Source organism: Pelodiscus sinensis, chromosome 15 (assembly GCF_052426305.1).
Source record: "Pelodiscus sinensis isolate ZL-2025 chromosome 15, ASM5242630v1, whole genome shotgun sequence".
Lineage (NCBI taxonomy): Eukaryota > Metazoa > Chordata > Testudines > Trionychidae > Pelodiscus > Pelodiscus sinensis.
In genome coordinates, this window is record NC_143066.1 from 15,359,348 (window position 1) to 15,378,515 (window position 19,168).

General features: G+C 45.4%; 1 protein-coding gene across 1 annotated transcript in view; it reads right to left on the bottom strand.

Annotated features, from left to right (window-relative positions):
- Positions 1–14,531, bottom strand: part of TEKT5 (tektin 5) — a 60,750-nt gene extending 46,219 nt beyond the window's left edge. Inside the window, exons 1-3 of the mRNA XM_006120648.5 lie at positions 13,835–14,531; positions 11,820–11,903; positions 3,076–3,146 (exon numbers count right to left, since the gene is read on the bottom strand). Coding sequence (XP_006120710.1) covers positions 3,076–3,146; positions 11,820–11,903; positions 13,835–14,407 — 728 coding nt within the window. The 5' untranslated portion in view covers positions 14,408–14,531. The remainder of the gene's footprint in view (positions 1–3,075; positions 3,147–11,819; positions 11,904–13,834) is intronic.
- Positions 14,532–19,168: the final 4,637 nt, after the last annotated feature.

A 19,168-nucleotide genomic window follows, 5' to 3' on the forward strand; every position in this document is an offset into this window, starting at 1 on the left:
CAATTTATGTACTGGGCCACTCAATGTTGAGGTGCGCAGATCGGGATGTGGGTCCTATCAATGGCTCCTCCCACAGTTCAGAACCCCCAAGGCAGCAAATCTGGCCATGGTCATGTCCAGGTCTTCCAGATGGACGACCCTCCGCAGCAGGATGGAGTTGATGGTTCTCACCATCTGCAGAAGGAGACAAACAAACACACAAAACAGAGGATGAGGGGGAGGGGCTGATCCCTTGGGAGGTGGCTGCCCTGCTCAACCTTCTCTGCCCCCCAATACCCAAGGAGCCACCCCTTATGAGGCCGCCTCCCCCCCCACAGCAGCACGTCTATGTGAGAGTGGGATGGCACAACCCCCCGGGGATGGGGCTTCTCCTCCACCCTCACCCCACCCCTTTTCCAGGACTCTCCCCTGCCCCGTGCAGGGACTGCAGCCCCAGGGCACCTTACCTCCATGAGGAGGGCCCCGACGGTAGACTTCCCCACTACAAACTGGTTGCCCACCGACCAGTAGCTGTCAGGGGTGATGAGCTTCCATATGGCGATGACAACCTGCTTCTCCAGGGGGATGGCAGGCCGCAGGTGGATATCACGTCTCTGGAGGGTGGCGCCGAGTCAAACACACAGCTCCAAAAAAGGTGGCCTTCCACATGCAAAAGTTTTGGAGCCACTGCTGGTCGTCACACTGTTCCATAACCAGCCAGTCCCACCAGTTGGAATTGGTGTCCAGCCTCCAGAAATGCATCTCCACTGTGGGATGCAGCTGCAAGTGTCTTGCTCCCACAGCCACGGAGAGGGTCCCAAGAATGAGCTCTGTCAAGACCAGGAAGGCAGCCTGCACAAAGTGCTTCAAAAACTGCAGCATGGCCATGTGGTGCCATTGCATGCCTAGGGTCAGCTCCAGCTCAGTGGTACAAAGGAAAAAGCTGTGGCATACAAAAAAGCTGGGCAACCACAGCACACACTGCAAGAGCTTTGCTGTCCCTCGAAGAGGTAGCCAAGCATGCAGCAGAAGCAGAAAAATAGGTGTCCAGAGGAGTCCCTTTAAGCACATGTCCCTGCAAGGCTCTGGCACCAGCACTCAGAAGCAACTGGTGACCTAAAGCCCTGCCTGAAGTGGTTCCAGGTGGCATTTTATGCAAGAAAGTGTCCGGTCAGTCTGGATGCTCTCTTTTGCAAAAGTGTATTGCTTTTTCGATGTGCTTTTGTGTGTGGATGTGCCCTTTTGGAAGAAGTTTTTTTGGAAGATCTCTTCCGAAAAAAAGCTTCTTCTGAAAGAAGCCTGCAGTGCAGACAAAGCCGAGGCGATGAGGCTTCATCTCTGCTCTCTTAAGCACATGGCATTTTTAGAATAATTTCTCTTCCTTTTGTTTCTTCCAAAGAGGGAAACACTTAGTCCTTTCACTTCAGTGGGACAGACATGGATGGAGAAAGATCAAGACCCTATTTTTCTCAGTAGTAAGAAATTTGCTAATAACTTGATATTTAAACTGAGCAATAGTTCTTCTATCAATACTTGTCAATTGAAACATTATAATCTATATCTTCTATATTTGGTCATAAAATTATAGAAAAGCTAACTTAAAAATCACAGCCAATAGAAGTGGGTAAAATTCATCCCACCAAAATAGAAACTTTGATTTTATTTGATCAATATTAAATATAAAATTATTTTGAGTGTTGCAATAATGTGTCAGAAATGCTCCTCAACTTGATTCACAAAACTGTGCCATTTACAAGAACAATAAATAAGGGACTTTTGAGTGAAGGAGGGGTGTGGGCTCTGGGCATTCTGGGTACCACTAAATTTTTTGCAAATCTGCCATCCCTACACAACACCAAATTGATGGTAGCTCCTCTGATATCAAGGGACTCTTATTTCAGATTGTTGGGCTTAGTCTTTCAGGGTACTAAGCACTTGACTAATTAACAATGGGAATTGGCAATTGAGGGTACTTCGCATAGAAGCAGGACAAATACATGATCTTTGCATTGATAGTCAAGCCAAACAGTCTAACGTGTTTCCAATCAACCAAAAAATAAAACAAAATAAAAACAAAACAATCTGACAAATGTTTTGTCTGACACAAAATGTAATATTTTGTTGTGTTTTATGTTATTGCCTTTTTTGATTTATTAGATAAATCTATCTGGAAACATCTACAATCAAAGAGTTGAAACATTTAATTTAAAAAATATTGAAATGAATGTTAAAATGAAATGTTTTAGCTTTAGGGGAAAATTGTGTTTTTCCTTCCAGACAATATTATTTACCTCATTCACAAAGGGTGCATGTAAACAGCAGGGCTTAACTCAAAATAAGCTACGCAAACTGAGCTACATCAATTGTGTAGATTATTTTGAAATAGCTTATTTCAAAATTGGGAGCTTCTACACAACACTTAATTTGAAACAGAGCACTTTTCCTCTGATTTCCCTTACTCCTCATACAATGAGAGTTACAGGAGTTGGAGTAAGAAGTCCTCTAAGTTTGATAGTATTTTGACATTATTTTCAAATAACTGCCTGCTGTGTAGATATAGACTAAGGGTATGTCTACACTAGCTCGTTAATTTGAGCTAGGGAGGCAAATCAGGCAACCGAAGTTGCAAATGAAGCCTGGGATTTAAATATCCCTGGCTTTATTTGCATGTTCCCATCTGGCTGCCATTTTTAAATCCCGCTTAGTTTGAACGAACTGCCCGTGGCTACACGCGGCAGTTTAAAGTTAATCCGAACTAAAGACTTAGTTTGGATTAACTTTAAACTGCTGTGTGTAGCCGTGGGCAGTTGCCTGATTTGCCTTCCTAGCTTGAATTAATGAGCTAGTGTAGACATACCCTAAGTTATTTTGAAATAACACTAGTAATTTCAAAATAATGTTGCTGTGTAGACAGACCCAAACAGCTGTGGTTCTCAAACCTGCAATTTTCACCAAATAAACTATTAGAAAATATGCATCCACTTAGTTTCAACACTTTATTATATCTTTGTGCTTGTCACTCTACCTTAAAAATATCTGGCAATACTGGAATAACTTTCTCTTTCAAAAACTTGGGGTTTAAAAGCAAACACTCACCCCAACTGCTGATCAATTCTTTCTGCTAGTTTTCTCATTCTTTCTTGACAAGATTTGAACAAATCAACCTCCTATAATGAAAAATGTCAATTGTCACTATGATTAATTTATATACATTGATGCAAATTAATTTAAACGTAGGTATTCTGCAGAACAAATACATCACATATCTAAGGGTACGTCTAAACTACATGGCTCCATCGATGGCTTTGTTTTCCGCAAGATCCGCGTCTAGACTGGCACTTTTTTCTGGCAAAGCTCCGTGCCGAAAAAAAGCGGCAGCCATTTTTATGCTAATGAAGCGGGGGAGATTTAAATCCCCGCTTCATTAGCAATTGCGATACGTCTAATTTACATCCCTTTTATGAAAAAGGGATATAGTCTAGACGTAGCCTTAGTGTTTAAGGCTTCTTACATAATAACAAGGGGTACGTCTACACTACAGCGCTAGTTCGAACTAACTTAGTTCGAATTAGTTAATTCGAACTAAGCTAGTTCGAACTAACGCATCTAGAACTAAAAACTAGTTCGAACTAGCGTTTTGCTAGTTCGAACTAGTAAGTCCACATTGAGTGGACTCTGAACAGGGCTTAAGGATGGCTGGAAGCAGTGCCGGCAGGGCATAAAAGGAGGACTTAGAGCATGGAGATGCTGTCTCAGGCTAGCCGAGGGCTGCGCTTAAAGGGTCCCGACCCCCACCCCGGACACACAGTTCTAAGGGGTGCCCCGCTTGCAAAGAAGTTCTGGCTTGGAGTGCCCTGAGTGCCCACACTGGGCACATCACACCACTCGGCCATCAGCCCGGCTGCACTTGCCGCAGGCTGCCATCTGCGGAGAGGGAGTAATTGGGGGGCTGCAGGAGAGCTTCCACCCCCAGAAGCCTGCAGAGCCAGCCCAGTCCTCCCCATCGGGGGCTCGTACCCCATTCCTCCCTCATCTCCTTCCACTTACCCTTCCCTAGCCCCCCTTCTTATTGATGTACAAAATAAAGATAACGTTTCTTCCAACATTGACTCTGTCTTTATTGAAAAAAACTGGGGGAGACTGGGAAAAGGAGGTGGGAGAGGGGAAGAGAAAGGCTGGGAGAGGGGAGGGCAACTAACATGATCAGGGGTTGGGAACAGGTCCCAGATGAAGAAAGGCTACAGAGACTGGGACTGTTCAGCTTAGAAAAGAGGAGACGGAGGGGGGACAGGATAGAGGTCTCTAAAAGCAGGGGTTGGGTGGAGAGGGTGCATTCAGAAAAGTTCTTCCTGAGTTCCCATAAAGAAGGACTAGAGGACACCAAAGGAAAGGAATGGGTAGCAGGCTTCAAACTAGTAAGAGAAAGTTGTTCTTGACAAAGCAAATAGTCAACCTGTGGAACTCCTTGCTGCAGGAGGCTGTGAAGGCTACAACTGGAACAGAGTTTAAAGGGAAGTGAGATAAAGTGATGGAGGTTGGGTCCATGGAGTCCTATTAGCCAGAGGGTAGGAGTGGTGTCCCTGCCCAAAGTTTGCGGAAGGCTGGAGAGGGATGGCACGAGACAAATGGCTTGGTCATTGTCTTCGGTCCATCCCCTCCAGGGTCCCTAGGGTTGGCCGCTGTTGGCAGACAGGCTACTGGGCTAGATGGACCTTTGGTCTGACCCAGTACGGCCATTGTAAGCTCAGGGCTCAGTGTCGGGGGTCTCAGTGGACCCCCTTGATTTTCATGCACACCTGCTCCTGGGTGGCCAGGCTGGCAGCTCTCCTGCCCTAGACGGCCACTTTCCTGTGCCTAGTGCGGAGATCGTGGACCAGGTCCACGATGTCCGCACTAGCCCAGGAAGGTGCCCGCCTCTTGCGGTCCAGGGCAAGCTCCCGGGAGCCGCCAGCCTGGTCCCGGCAAGAGGGGGTGGGCTGGGGGGCATCGGGTGGGTGGCTCTGTGCCGTGCCAGGTGCAGGGTCTGATAGCTGGGTGCTGGCAGGCTTGCACCTGGCACGGGCACCGTAGCCAGCCCGTGCCCCTTTAAGGGCTCCGGGGCCGGGAGGGGGGCATAGAGTTTCCCTGGTGTTGGCCAGAGTGGCCACCAGGGAAACCTGGGGAGGGCTAGCCTCCCACTAGTTCGAACTAAAGGGCTACACAGCCCTTAGTTCGAACTAGCTAGTTCGAACTAGGCGTTAGTCCTCGTAAAATGAGGTTTACCTAGTTCGAACTAAGCGCTCCGCTAGTTCGATTCAAATTCGAACTAGCGGAGCGCTAGTGTAGCGCATAGGAAAGTTAGTTCGAACTAACGTCCGTTAGTTCGAACTAACTTTCTAGTGTAGACATACCCAAGCAGATATGTATATAAGACTTCCCTAAAAATATAGCTTATACTTCTGCTTGACTTGGGCATGCTAGAGACAGTTTGGACCATTAACCCACACTCCTTAACTTCTCATTCACATTTCCAGCAGAAAAAAAATGTGTTAAGCTTAAGTTTAGTTTCAGAAAAATCTCACTTCAGGTGAAAACTCCTTACAAATACTATTGTAGCGTTCTTTCAAAGGACTAATAATAGCCAAGAGCTTCAAAGCTGAAGTTCACTTGGCTTCAAAAAACAAACTCAAATAAACCATATTGGAAACCATGCAAACACCAGAGTAAGAGTCTCCCAAACAAATTTAATTTTGCCTTTGTACTGCTCTTCAATCCACGTGTATCCTTCATACCAAGCTTGTAAGATACAGTCTTATATGCATGAGTTTACACAAAACTCTAAATACATTTTCTTAATTGGTTTAAGAAGTTTTTAAGATACCTTCAATTTTTTTTAAAGTATTTGTTCAGTGTGGTTTTGGAAGATAGTAATTTCTTGACATGAATTTCTCATCCCAGGAGGCATACCTGGGTGGTTGACAAATGCCTTTGATGTCGACACCCGCGTGTCCAGACTACAGCGCTGAGCTGACAAACACTGATCAGCTGTTTGTCGGCTCAGCGCGGCAGCCATGTAAATTTAAATGAAGCGGCGATTATTTAAATCGCTGCTTCATTTTCCTATGCCTGGTAGCCTAATCTACATGCCTCTGGCGACAGAGGCACGTAGTCTAGACGTACCCTAAGATTGTGTCTACATTACACAGCTTTTAGCAACAAGGCTGTGTTAGCACAGCTCTGCCATTAAAAGTTGGCATGTGTAAATCATTTTCGTGAGCACTTTTGCTGACAAAATACTTCTAGCCCCCATGAGTGGCTTTTGTTTTGTTGGCAGGAGAGTGCTCTTTCCAACAAAGCGGTGTTCCTGCTTCCACTTGTTATGGAAAAACATTTGTTGGTGGTGGATGGAGGGATTTAAGCACCTGTGAGTGACAAAAATTTTGTTGATCAACTGCAAGTGTAGACATAATCTAAGTCTGATCTTCTAAACTTAAGGATGTAAAAATCATAAATGTTGCAAAACTGAAAATGCCCCAATTTTAAAAAATATAAAAAAATAATCATAGGAAAATAAGAAATTCAGTCACCTGAACAGTTTTAACTCTGTCCTGCCATGACAATGCCTCTCAGTTTCTGGTAATGTGAGCCTCTAAGAACACACAGGTTCATCTTTACAGATGCTAAATTATAAAGAGCCTTTTAGCAGACCTTCTTCTCTCTGAGGGTATGTCTAGACTTCATCCCTCTGTTGGCAGAGGGATGCAGATTAGGCAGGTCGACAAAAAGCAGCAGTCTAGAGGAGGATCTGTCGAGAAAGAAAGCCTTTTTTGACAGATCCTTTATGCCTCCTTCAAGGAGATTTACAGGTTTACAAAGTGCTGAGTCTGCAAAACGCGGTGGCCATTTTATGCAAATTAGACTCAGGATATTTAAATCCCTGCCTCATTTGCAATGTCGATTTGCCTAATCTGTATCCCTCTGCCAACAGAGGGATGAAGTCTAGACATACCCTCACTGTGACTGCATAAGGGCATAGGCTTTGAACAAAATGACAGTTGTCTTCATACTGCAAATTCCTATGACTGGATTTCCAACGGGAAAATATATACAGGGACAGTTTGAATTTTAAAAGAACCAGAATTTAGTACTATAGAATCTAGGAATCCTGCTCTAGATCATGACCCCAGTGTGCCAGGCACTCCACAAACAGGACGAAAAGACTAGACAAAACAGGACAAAAAGACTGCATTGCTCCAAAGAGCTTAATTATGTAAGTCACCCTTCCTCAGATTTAAACATGTATCCAAATGCACTAAAACATTCCAGCGCTTTCTTAAGAATAAGGTTATTGTTTTTACCTCAAACTCCAGCTCTTGCAGCCCACCATTTGCTAAAGGTATATCTGCACTGGAATCAGGGAGTGTAATTGCAGGACTTATCCCAGCTAGCTTTAATCTAGCTCTCTCATGTACTGATGAATGAAGCGTAAGTGCATGGGCTTCAGTATGGCCCAGCCACCCAAGTAATTACCCAGCATCCCAAGAGGATTCTTATACCATGCTGAAGTTCATGCTGCTCTGACTTCACCACTAGCAATGCCTATGCTTACCAAGGCTGAAGCTAGCTTACATAGGTCTACATGTGCTGCAATCACACACACTATGATTTATGTAGATACACCCTCAAGAGCGGCTATACTTTTCCCAGATGAGAGGTGTAAGGGGCCATCATGAGGGAGCTAAGCGCCAGTTACAGCACCTGTGACTAAGTGCCTCCTACTTTGGTGGTGGCGGGGGAGGGGAGGGGAGTGGATTGGAGCTAGATAGCATCATTAGGCTCCTGTACTGATGCTAGAACAGTTTTTGGAATAGGAGTGCTGAGTTGGACCCCTCTCCCCACCCCCCGCCTTTGCCCCGTGCATGCTCCTCATTGCCCCCTAGCTCTGCAGCTGGCAGCCAGACCCCTATGCAGCAGCAGGTCTGGTTGCAGGAAGCCTGGGAAGCAGAGATCCCAGGTAGCAAGGGCACAGGACCTGTGGCCAGGAAAACAGCAGCATATCTGAAGCAGAGGAAGAGGGGAAAGTGATCAGGAATAGTCAAAAAGGATTCACCTAGGATAAGTCATGCCTGACAAACCTGATTGCCTAATCTATGACGAGGTAACTGGCTCTGTGGACATGGGGGAGTCAGTGGATGCGATATACATTGACCCTAGCAAAGCTTTTAATGCGGTTTCCTACAGTATTCTTACCAGCAAATAAAAAAAGTATGGATTAGAAAAATGGACTGTAAGGTGGATGGAAATGTGATGAGGTTCAACTAGGACAAGTGCAGAGTCCTGCACATAGGACAGAAGAATCCCAAGTGCTGCCACAGGCTGAGGACTAGCTGAATGAGGACTGGCTAAGCAGCAGTTCTGCAGAAAAGAACCTGAGGATTACAGTGGATGAGGAGCTGGATATGAGTGAACAGTGGGCCCTTGTAGCCAAGTAGGCTAACGGAATAATGGGGTGCATTAATAGGAGCATTGCCAGCAGAGCTAGGAAAAAGATTATTTTCCTTTATTCAGCACTGGTGAGGCCACATCTGGAGTAGTGCATCTAATTCTGGGTCCCTCATTACAAAAAGGATTTGGACGCATTTTATACAGCCCAACGGAGGGCAACAAAATGATTAGGGGGCTGGAGCACAAGACCTACAAGGAGAGGTTGAGGGATTTGGGTTATTAGAAGAGAAGAGTGAGAGGGGATTTGATAGCAGCCTTCAACTACCTGAAGGGGTGTTCCAAAGATGATGGAGAAAGGCTGTTCTCAGTAGCGACACATGGAAAAATGAGGAGCAATGGGCTCAAGTTGCAAAAGGGGAGGTCTAAATTGAATATTAGGAAAAACTATTTCACTATGAGGGTGGTGACACACTGAAATGGGTTACCAAGGGAGGTGGGGGAATCTCCATGTGTGGAGGTTTTTAAGTCCCAGTTTGACAAACACCTGGCTGGGATGATTTAGTTTAACAGGGGGTTGGTCTCGATGACCTCTGAGATCTTTTCCAATCCTATGATTTTATGATTCTATGAATACATGGTCCCTGGTTAGAACTGAGAGTAGAGGGTGAGTTTGGGCTTCTCTTCCACTCCTGGGGAAGCAGAATACAAGATAATTTAATCCAGGTTGGAGATGAAGACTGACCCTGAAGGATGAGTTGGGGAATAGTCCAAGAGGGGGGATGAAGGCTCTTTTGTATTGCAACGTTTCATGAATTTTGTATTTGGACCTTTCTGTAGTCTTGGAAGATATCAGGGTATGTCTACACTAGAAAGTTAGTTCGAACTAACGGACGTTAGTTCGAACTAACTTTCCTATGCGCTACACTAGCGCTCCGCTAGTTCGAATTTGAATCGAACTAGCGGAGCGCTTAGTTCGAACTAGGAAAACCTCATTTTACGAGGACTAACGCCTAGTTCGAACTAGCTAGTTCGAACTAAGGGCTGTGTAGCCCTTTAGTTCGAACTAGTGGGAGGCTAGCCCTCCCCAGGTTTCCCTGGTGGCCACTCTGGGCACAACCAGGAAAACTCTATGCCCCCCTCCCGGCCCCGGACCCCTTAAAGGGGCACGGGCTGGCTACGGTGCCCGTGCCAGGTGCAAGCCTGCCAGCACCCAGCTAGCAGACCCTGCACCTGGCACGGCACAGAGCCACCCACCCGATGCCTCCCAGCCCACCCCCTCTTGCCGGGACCAGGCTGGCGGCTCCCGGGAGCTTGCCCTGGACCGCAAGAGGCGGGCACCTTCCTGGGCTAGTGCGGACATCGTGGACCTCGTCCACGATCTCCGCACTAGGCACAGGAAAGTGGCCGGCTAGGGCAGGAGAGCTGCCAGCCTGGCCACCCAGGAGCAGGTGTGCATGAAAATCAAGGGGGTCCACTGAGACCCCCGACCCTGAGCCCTGAGCTTACAATGGCCGTCCTGGGTCAGACCAAAGGTCCATCTAGCCCAGTAGCCTCTCTGCCAACAGCGGCCAACCCTAGGGACCCTGGAGGGGATGGACCGAAGACAATGACCAAGCCATTTGTCTCGTGCCATCCCTCTCCAGCCTTCCACAAACTTTGGGCAGGGACACCACTCCTACCCTCTGGCTAATAGGACTCCATGGACCCAACCTCCATCACTTGATCTCACTTCCCTTTAAACTCTGTTCTAGTTCTAGCCTTCACAGCCTCCTGCAGCAAGGAGTTCCACAGGTTAACTATTTGCTTTGGGAAGAAGAACAACTTTCTCTTACTAGTTTGAAGCCTGCTACCCATTCCTTTCCTTTGGTGTCCTCTAGTCCTTCTTTATGGGAACTCAGGAAGAACTTTTCTGAATGCACCCTCTCCACCCAACCCCTGCTTTTAGAGACCTCTATCCTGTCCCCCCTCCGTCTCCTCTTTTCTAAGCTGAACAGTCCCAGTCTCTGTAGCCTCTCTTCATCTGGGACCTGTTCCCAACCCCTGATCATGTTAGTTGCCCTCCCCTCTCCCAGCCTTTCTCTTCCCCTCTCCCACCTCCTTTTCCCAGTCTCCCCCAGTTTTTTTCAATAAAGACAGAGTCAATGTTGGAAGAAACGTTATCTTTATTTTGTACATCAATAAGAAGGGGGGCTAGGGAAGGGCAAGTGGAAGAAGGTGAGGGAGGAATGGGGCACGAGCCCCCGATGGGGAGGACTGGGCTGGCTCTGCGGGCTTCTGGGGGTGGAAGCTCTCCTGCAGCCCCCCAATTACTCCCTCTCCCCAGATGGCAGCCTGCGGCAAGTGCAGCCGGGCTGATGGCCGAGTGGTGTGATGTGCCCAGTGTGGGCACTCAGGGCACTCCAAGCCAGAACTTCTTTGCAAGCGGGGCACCCCTTAGAACTGTGTGTCCGGGGTGGGGGTCGGGACCCTTTAAGCGCAGCCCTCGGCTAGCCTGAGACAGTATCTCCACGCTCTAAGTCCTCCTTTTATGCCCTGCCGGCACTGCTTCCGGCCATCATTAAGCCCTGTTCAGAGTCCACTCAATGTGGACTTACTAGTTCGAACTAGCAAAACGCTAGTTCGAACTAGTTTTTAGTTCTAGATGCGTTAGTTCGAACTAGCTTAGTTCGAATTAACTAATTCGAACTAAGTTAGTTCGAACTAGCGCTGTAGTGTAGACGTACCCTCAGATCTTTATTTGACTGGCTGGAGGGCCAACTCATGAACACTCGATGAGAGACAGATGGCCTGCAGGAGGTGCTAGAGAAAAGGACCCCTTGAAGCATTGCTCCTGGAACAAGAGGGCACAATGAGTGGCAAGTACACTAACATAAAGGTGGCTAAACAGATGAAGCCCAAAGATAGCTTTCTGGATGACTGCTCCAGATGCAGAGCAGTGATTGGAGACACCCCAAGAATCAAGTTTTCTTTTATGGCTACTGGAGAGAAGAAAAGAGGTTTCATCCTTCCACCCCAGCTTCCCCTCTTCCATGACCTCTGTTGCTTTCATATAAACTTATGTTAGATCCCTCCTACATAGTGTTTATCCCCGTCACTCCTCATCGACTAACTTCACGCAAGATAGAGTGGCCAGGGTACTCAATTATATAGTGAGACAAGAAAACAGAATTTATGTGATGTAGCTTTCTAAAGCTTTCTGACACCTTATCTATCAAGGCCAAAAAGTAACAACCATGTTCATGATTAATTTTGCAAAATAAGTAGGGGTTCCTTAACTTAAAGTTTTCCCCCCTCCTCTTCAGTCTTGCAACTGGATTTCAGAGACAGTTTGTGGTTTTTCTCCAAATAAAAACCACTGCTTTGATTTTTAGCTATTTTCTACAGATTAATTCATCAAATAAGAAGTCTCATCATACCTGTATAAGATTCTTTTCCACGTCATCATGTACTAGGTCAATCCCCATACGCTTCTCACGGTTATATAAGCATTCTAAGGCTACCTGCAAGCAAACCAGAGGAAAATTTGCATCAAATTTCGTATTGCACTATACAAAGGAACTTCACTTTACTGGTCAAGGGACTGATAAACAGATTAGTAATAGGTAGGCTTCTAATAAGGTAGAACATAGTTGTACTTGATACTTTGGAGTAGTTTCATTGTATATAATGGATGCATATGTGAGAGCCACGCTTATCTCTGTTGGTGTTTGTTTTCTAAGGAGAAGTTGCAGTCATAATTTTGCCTAGTAATCAACTGCATAACTAGACTGACCCAAACAAGGCGCTACACCTCAGTATGTCTGAGCTTTTGAGTAACTTGAATCTGAATCCAAGCTTTGTATCTACAATCTTCACTTACACTGTGTCATTCCAAAACCCCTGACTCAAACCTACATGCTACAGAGAATGATCTGTACATATGTAGGTTAGTTAAATAGGAAGATGAAATTAGGCTATAAACCTTTTCCAGGGTCATCTCTTCTATACATGTTGCTTTCACTTGTCTTGAACAACTAACACATGAAATAATACTAATCTTCTGTTCATAGGACGAGTTTTGTTAAGAGATATTGTATAGCTATCTGCAGACAGTATTTCTGAAGATACATGACGTCCTGTGGCACTTTAGGGACTAACAAATTTGTTAGGTCATGATCTTTCCTGGGTAAAACCAGATGAAGTGGGTTTTACCATGAAAGCTCATTATCAGATAAATGTGTTCGTCTCTAAGGTGCCACAGGACTCCACGTTTTTTAAAGTTACAGATTAACATGGTTAGCCCTCTGAGACTTTCTGAAGGTAGGGAAGCTAACTGAGTATGGGAGATCAAGATCTAGATTGCCAAATATATGCAGACTCCTAATTTTCATTGAACTCAATGGAAGCTTAAATACCGTATATCCGGACCCAAAACCCTGATCCTGAATTTTGGTTTGCTATTTGTACTTACCTACAAGTTTCTTTTATAGAAATAAGTTTCATAGATAATATTCCACAAGTTAATAAATTCTTAACTCTAGGCTTCGTATGTTTTAGATAAACTTAAAAAACAACGAATAGTATGGTAGCACTTTAAAGACTTAACAAAACATGGCTGCGCCCATGAAACAAAACATGGCTGTACCCACGAAAGCTTACAATACCATCTACATGTTGTGTTAGTCTTTAAAGTGCTAACATGCTATTTGTTGTTTTTTAAGTTTATCCTGTACAGACTAACTCGGCTACCCTTCTGAAGCTATGTTTTAGAGTTTGATAAACAGCAAAACTAAACAGCAAAATTTAAATCCATGGTAAGGCAATTTTTTTGTTGTAAATAACTTGCACTAAGACCTCTGATATTCAAAATCCAATCTCTAGGATGTGTTTTGGTACACATAAGAGCTAGGCGTACATATACCAGGACATTTAGGGTATGTCTACACTACAGAGTTTTGTCGGAAAAACCACCATTTTTCCGACAGAACCTAAGTTACTTCCACACTGTAATTGTATTCTTCCAAAAGCAAATGGAAAGAACAGACGGGTTTTTCCGGTGTTGGTAAACCTCTTTCTACGAGGAAGAAACGTTTTTCTGAAAGAGCTCTTTCAGAAAAAGGTATGTCTGGACGGGGAAGAGGGAGTTCTTTCAAAAGAAGAGGAAAGAGGAAAAAGCACAGGTGCTCTGGTGGACTCTCTGTCCAAAGTAATCACAGCTTAAATGTGAGATAACGTCCATTAGATGTGGACGCTATCTTTTGAAAAAGCAGATTGCTTTTTTGATGCGCCTTTGTGTTTTAACACTCTCTTTCAGAAGAAAGGTCTCTTCCAAAGAAAGGTTCTTCCGAAAGAAGCCTGCAGTCTAGACATAGCCTCAGTATTAAGCTAGAACTCCATTTATTTATCTATGCCCACAAATCACTTTAGATATCGGCAGCTACCTCTGACTTACCTTCAGTGGCCTTTGGGCCTCATCAGCAGCACACTCCAGCCGCCTCTTAGCTGTTTCCAGGGCATGTGTTTCTGTCAGCAAACATTCTAGCTCGTAGGTCAACTCTGACCTCCAAAAATCAATGTCAGAAAGTCTCTGTCCTAAGCTCCTTCCACTGGTGTCCTGCGTTTGCTGAGTCAGTTGGTCTTTATCTTGCATCAATCTCAAGGAATCAGCATTCAGACGGCCAGCCCAGTGCCGGGAGGACTCTGACCCCTTGAATTGAACTGTGTTTGCCTTGTACCAGTCACGGGGGGAGTAGCGAGCATATAAGGCAGACCGCACTGAGGGCAGTATAGTTGGTGGCCGCAAAGGGGCAGAGATTCGCATATTTCCTTGTTCATCAGAGTGGGTGGGGACTGCAGACACTCTGTAAAAGAGGCTGGGTCTCCATGAGTTGAGGTAGCGGTAACCTGGTAGGTAGTAAGACTGGTAGCTGTCCTGAGTGGTGCTGGTGGAGACTGGTTCAGGGAATAAGAAGCTCTTCTTAGGGCCACAATAGCTGGCTGTCTGAGTGGTTCCAAGGAACTCCATCCTGCTCCTTCCCACGTGCACCCAACCTTACTTTGTCTGTAGCCCAAACGTTGAAGCCTATGCAGCTTCAGAGCCCAGAGAGGGATGGTTGTATCTCCTGGCCACTGCACTTTATCCTCTGTGACTCGGTGATGTTGTCATAAAGCCTTAAGAGGACATCATTATCCACAAAGGATTCTCGAGTATGCTCAGGCTGACTTTGTTAAAACAAGCAAACAAACCTGCATGAAGAAGCAGGTTGCTGTGAAAGACTGCAGGGAATTGTTATTAACTGCATATGCTCTCAGTGCAAATGTGTACTCAGGCTCCTGGGAACCTTTAGCTTACACCAGCCATGCTTAAGGGCAAAACAGTCTTTGGCATAATCACCCCTTGGCTGTGTCTAGACTGGCCAGTTTTTCCAGAAAATCAGCCGCTTTTCTGGAAAAACTTGCCAGCTGTCTACACTGGCCGCTTGAATTTCCACAAAAGCACTGACGATCTCATGTAAGATTGTCAGTATTTTTGCGGAAATACTATGCTGCTCCCATTCGGACAAAAGTCCTTTTGCGCAAAAGGGCCAGTGTAGACAGCCCAGATTTGTTTTCCGCAAAAAAGCCCCAATAGCGAAAATGGCAATCAGGGCTTTTTTGTGGAAAAGCGCGTCTAGATGGGCACAGATGCTTTTCCGCAAAAAGTCCGTGCCAATCTAGACGCTCTGTTCCGAAAACGCTTTTAACGGAAAACTTTTCCGTTAAAAGCATTTCTGGAAAATCATGCCAGTCTAGATGTAGCCCACATGTACAATGAGTTATACAATGGATTTAGAGAACTGGTTAGGCACAAAACTAAAACTTTGCCTCTGTGCCTTTACATGAGACTTCTTTTTCTACGGTAGAGATACCTCTTTCCTGCCACCTTTTAACTATTTTATTCCCTCATTTTTACAAATGTTTAGCAATGTCCCATACTGGAAATGCATTTCCCCCTTTCTTCTCTCTGTATTTTGTCTTCTGTCTTATCTCAATCTTTCTTAAATCCACTGCTTTGAGATCTCCATGGGTGGCTCATTCCCGTACAAGGAATTTTGCAGATAAACTTTTGTTTCAATAGATATATTTCCTTCTCTTAAACAATACTCCTTAAATTGCTGCAGATTGTTCAGAATTTAAATCCAGCAGTTTTGAAACAATTATAATCTTAGCTTTTTATCTACAGCATATTAAACTGTTTAATTTTCAATTTTGGAGAAATTTACTGTATATGAGCAATATTTACAGTGACACATTACTGTCAGGAAAACTAGAAAAACGCTATCAGTTAATTTGGGCTCAAAATTAGGAGAGAACATAAGAACGGCCATGGTTAGAGTCAGGCCAAAGCTCCATCTAGACCAGTATCCTGTCTTCCAACAGTGCCCAGTGCCAGATACCCCAGAGGGAATGAACAGAACAGGTAATCATCAAGTGATCCCTCCCCTGTCGCTCATTTCCAGCTTCTGAAAAACAGAGGCTAGGGACACCATTCCTACCCATCCTTGCTAATAGCCATTAATGGACATAACCACTATGAATTTATCTAGTTCTTTTTTGAACCCTCTTAAAGTCCTAGTCTTCACAACCTCCTCTGGCAAGGAGTTCCACAGGTTGACTTTACGCTGCATGAAGAAAAACTTCCTTTTGTTTTAAACCTGCTGTCTATTAATTGTATGTGGTGACCCTCCCACCCTCCAGTTCTTTTATTGTGGGAATAAGTAAATAACTTTTCCTTATTCACTTTCTCCAAACCTGCCATGATTTTATAGACCTTTAATATATTCCCCCCTTAGTCTCCTCTTTTCTAAGCTTAAAAGTCCCAGTCTTTTTAATCTCTCCTCATATGGGAATCCATTCCAAACCCCTAATCATTTTTGTTGCCCTTTTCTGAAACATTTTCAATGCCAGATATCTTTTTTGAGATGAGGAAACCACATCTGTACACAGTATTCAAGATGTGGGTGTACCATGGATTTATATAGTGGCAATAAGCTATTTTCCATCTTATTCTCTTTCCTTTTTAATGGAAAAAGATACACCGCAACTTATCTTTCTCCATTCTGAAAACTGACCATTTATTCCTACCCTTTATTTCCTGTCTTTTAACCAGTTTATCAGTCCATGAGATGACCTTTCCTCTTATCCCACGACAACTTACTTAAGAGCCTTTGATGAGGGACCTTATCAAAGGCTTTCTGGAAATCTAAGTACAGTTTGCCCACTGGATCCCCCTTGTCCATACACTTGTTTACTCCCTCAAAGAACTCAAGTAGATTAGTAAGACATGATTTCCCTTTACAGCAGTGTTTTCCAAATGGTGTTCCGTGGAACCCGGGATTCCGCGAAGTAACAATAAGGGTTCCGCGAGAAAATTCCACTACAATAACATTTTATTATTAAAAAATAATAATTAATATTTAAGCATTTATGAATTTTATTGAAAACCATTTTCATTTGTGTTTGCCATGCTAAGTGGTGCTGTGTAATGCCAGCTTAGCCAGAGAGTGGGAACAATGATGTCACTACTCAGCGCTGCGTGTGCAGTCACACACTGGTGTGATCGTCTATGATATACCACTTGATGAAGATATTCACAGTGACATTGTAGATCATCTTAACAATTTATACACAAACATCATGAAGTATTTTCCAACCATAAATGACAACAATAACTGGATTTGAAATCCATTAAGCATAAGAGAAAAGCCAGTCAGTTTTTCTATGCAAGATTATGAAAACCTGATTGAAATTGCTTCAGATGGCCAATTAATACTAAAATTTAAAGAAGTTTCTCTGATTATATTTTGGGGTGGCTTATGTCAAGAATATTCAGATTTCTCAAGACGTGCAATTTGTCAGTTGTTACCCTTCGCCAGCACATACTTGTGCAAAACTGGGTTCTCGCATTATGCAGTGGAAAGGCTAGGACTCAGCTCGGGTCACATCCTGCCTTTATTAGTCAACCAGCACACCCCCGGTGATGCCCAAGTCCCCCAGCCCCATACTCTGTGACCGCCTGGGCAGGGACAATGAGTGGTGCCCTCTTGCACTTTCGAGGCAGGTAGGGGGGCTCAGGCCCACCCTCACTCCAAGCCCCAACCCAGGGCCCTAAGGACTGGGGTCAGCAACCCCGTCTGGTTGGTGGGGAAAGCTTCCTGCAGCTCACCAACCCATGGGCCCACGGTCCTATCCATTGGCCACGCCCTGGGTCGCTTCCTACTACCTCTCCAAGTTCCTGCTTCCTCCTTGCTTCTGCGTCCCTCTCTCGGCTGCGGCGGCACCTTTTAAATGTCCTGCTGTGCCTGCGCTGATTCTGCCGGGGCTGATGTCTGGTTCACATCGGCCCCACCTCTGTCCTCCTTGGCTGCTGAGTACAGACACTGGGTCCTGCCAGGCAGCCGCCAAGCAAGTGCCGCAGAACCGCCCACGTGCCGGTAGTGGCTTTTCTCCCCAGCAAGCTGGGGACAGTGCCACAGGAGTGAGGGCTCCGCTGGGGGCCTCATCACACACACCCCCTTCTAAATGTCCTTCCTCCCTCCGGATCTCCCCTCCAGGCCGCGAAAAAAATCGGTATTACCGTGCGGCTTGCCGGGCGAGTGGAATACTTCAAACTGGTATGGCTGTAACAAGAGATACCATCTCATGATCTATGGATTGATGCTCTTCATAGAATTTATCCACTTCTGTGGGGCATGATTGGTTATGAGCCAGAAGGGATTTCCTAGGAGATAATATCTTAACGAGTCAATGGCCCACTTAACCGCAAGTGCTTCCTTCTCGATCATCGCGTAGTTTTGTTCTCACGGTCATAATTTCCTACTTAAATAAAGGATGGGATGTTCACCCCACCCCCTCCCCCCCAACTCCTGGGATAATACTGACTCCAACCCTACTTCTGACACATCTGTTTGTAAGAGGAAGGACTGGGAAAAGTCTGTCCGGATTAATATGAGTGGTTGGATTAAACACTCAGCACTCAGAATGCCTTCTCGCCCTGCAGGGTCCACAGGACCTTATTCGGTTTGGTATTTTTAGTCAAATCTGTCAAGGCTAGGCCCAGAAATTGGAGCACTTGTTTCTTAGTCTTTGGGCCTGGATAGTCCTTTACGGACTCTACTTTGTCTACGAACGGCCTCAGGGTTCCTCCTCCTACTGTGTAGCCCAGGTACGAGACCTCTTTCTGTCTGAATCAATATTTTCCCGGATTGGCGGCCAGCCCAGCCTTCTGTAAGGCAAGCAGAACCACTTCTATGTGTTTGAGATGGTCCTCCTATGACCTACTATATATTATAATATCATCTATATAAGTGGCCACATAGGGTTGTTGATCTTTTAGGACCTTATCCATAAGTCTTTGGAACGTGGCCACTGCCCCATGGAGTCTGAACGGCATAGTCATGAATTGGTACAACCCCCATGGTGTGGGAAAGGCCTTTTTCCTTTTAGAGGCTGGCATCAAGGGGATTTGCCAATACCCCTTCGTTAGGTCCAAGGTGGAAATGAACCGGACCTGACCTAAACAGTTGAGGAGCTCATCGATCCGGGGCATCAAATAAGCGTCAAACCGAGAAATGGCATTTACCTTCCAAAAGTCTATACAAAACCTCACGGCCCCATTGGGTTTGGGTACGAGTACAATCGGACTGTGCCATTTGCTATGGGACTCCTCAATCATCTCTAGTTGTAGCATGGTGTGACGGGGTGAGGCAACCCCGCACTGGAAGGGCCCCCCCCAGCGAGGCAGGGG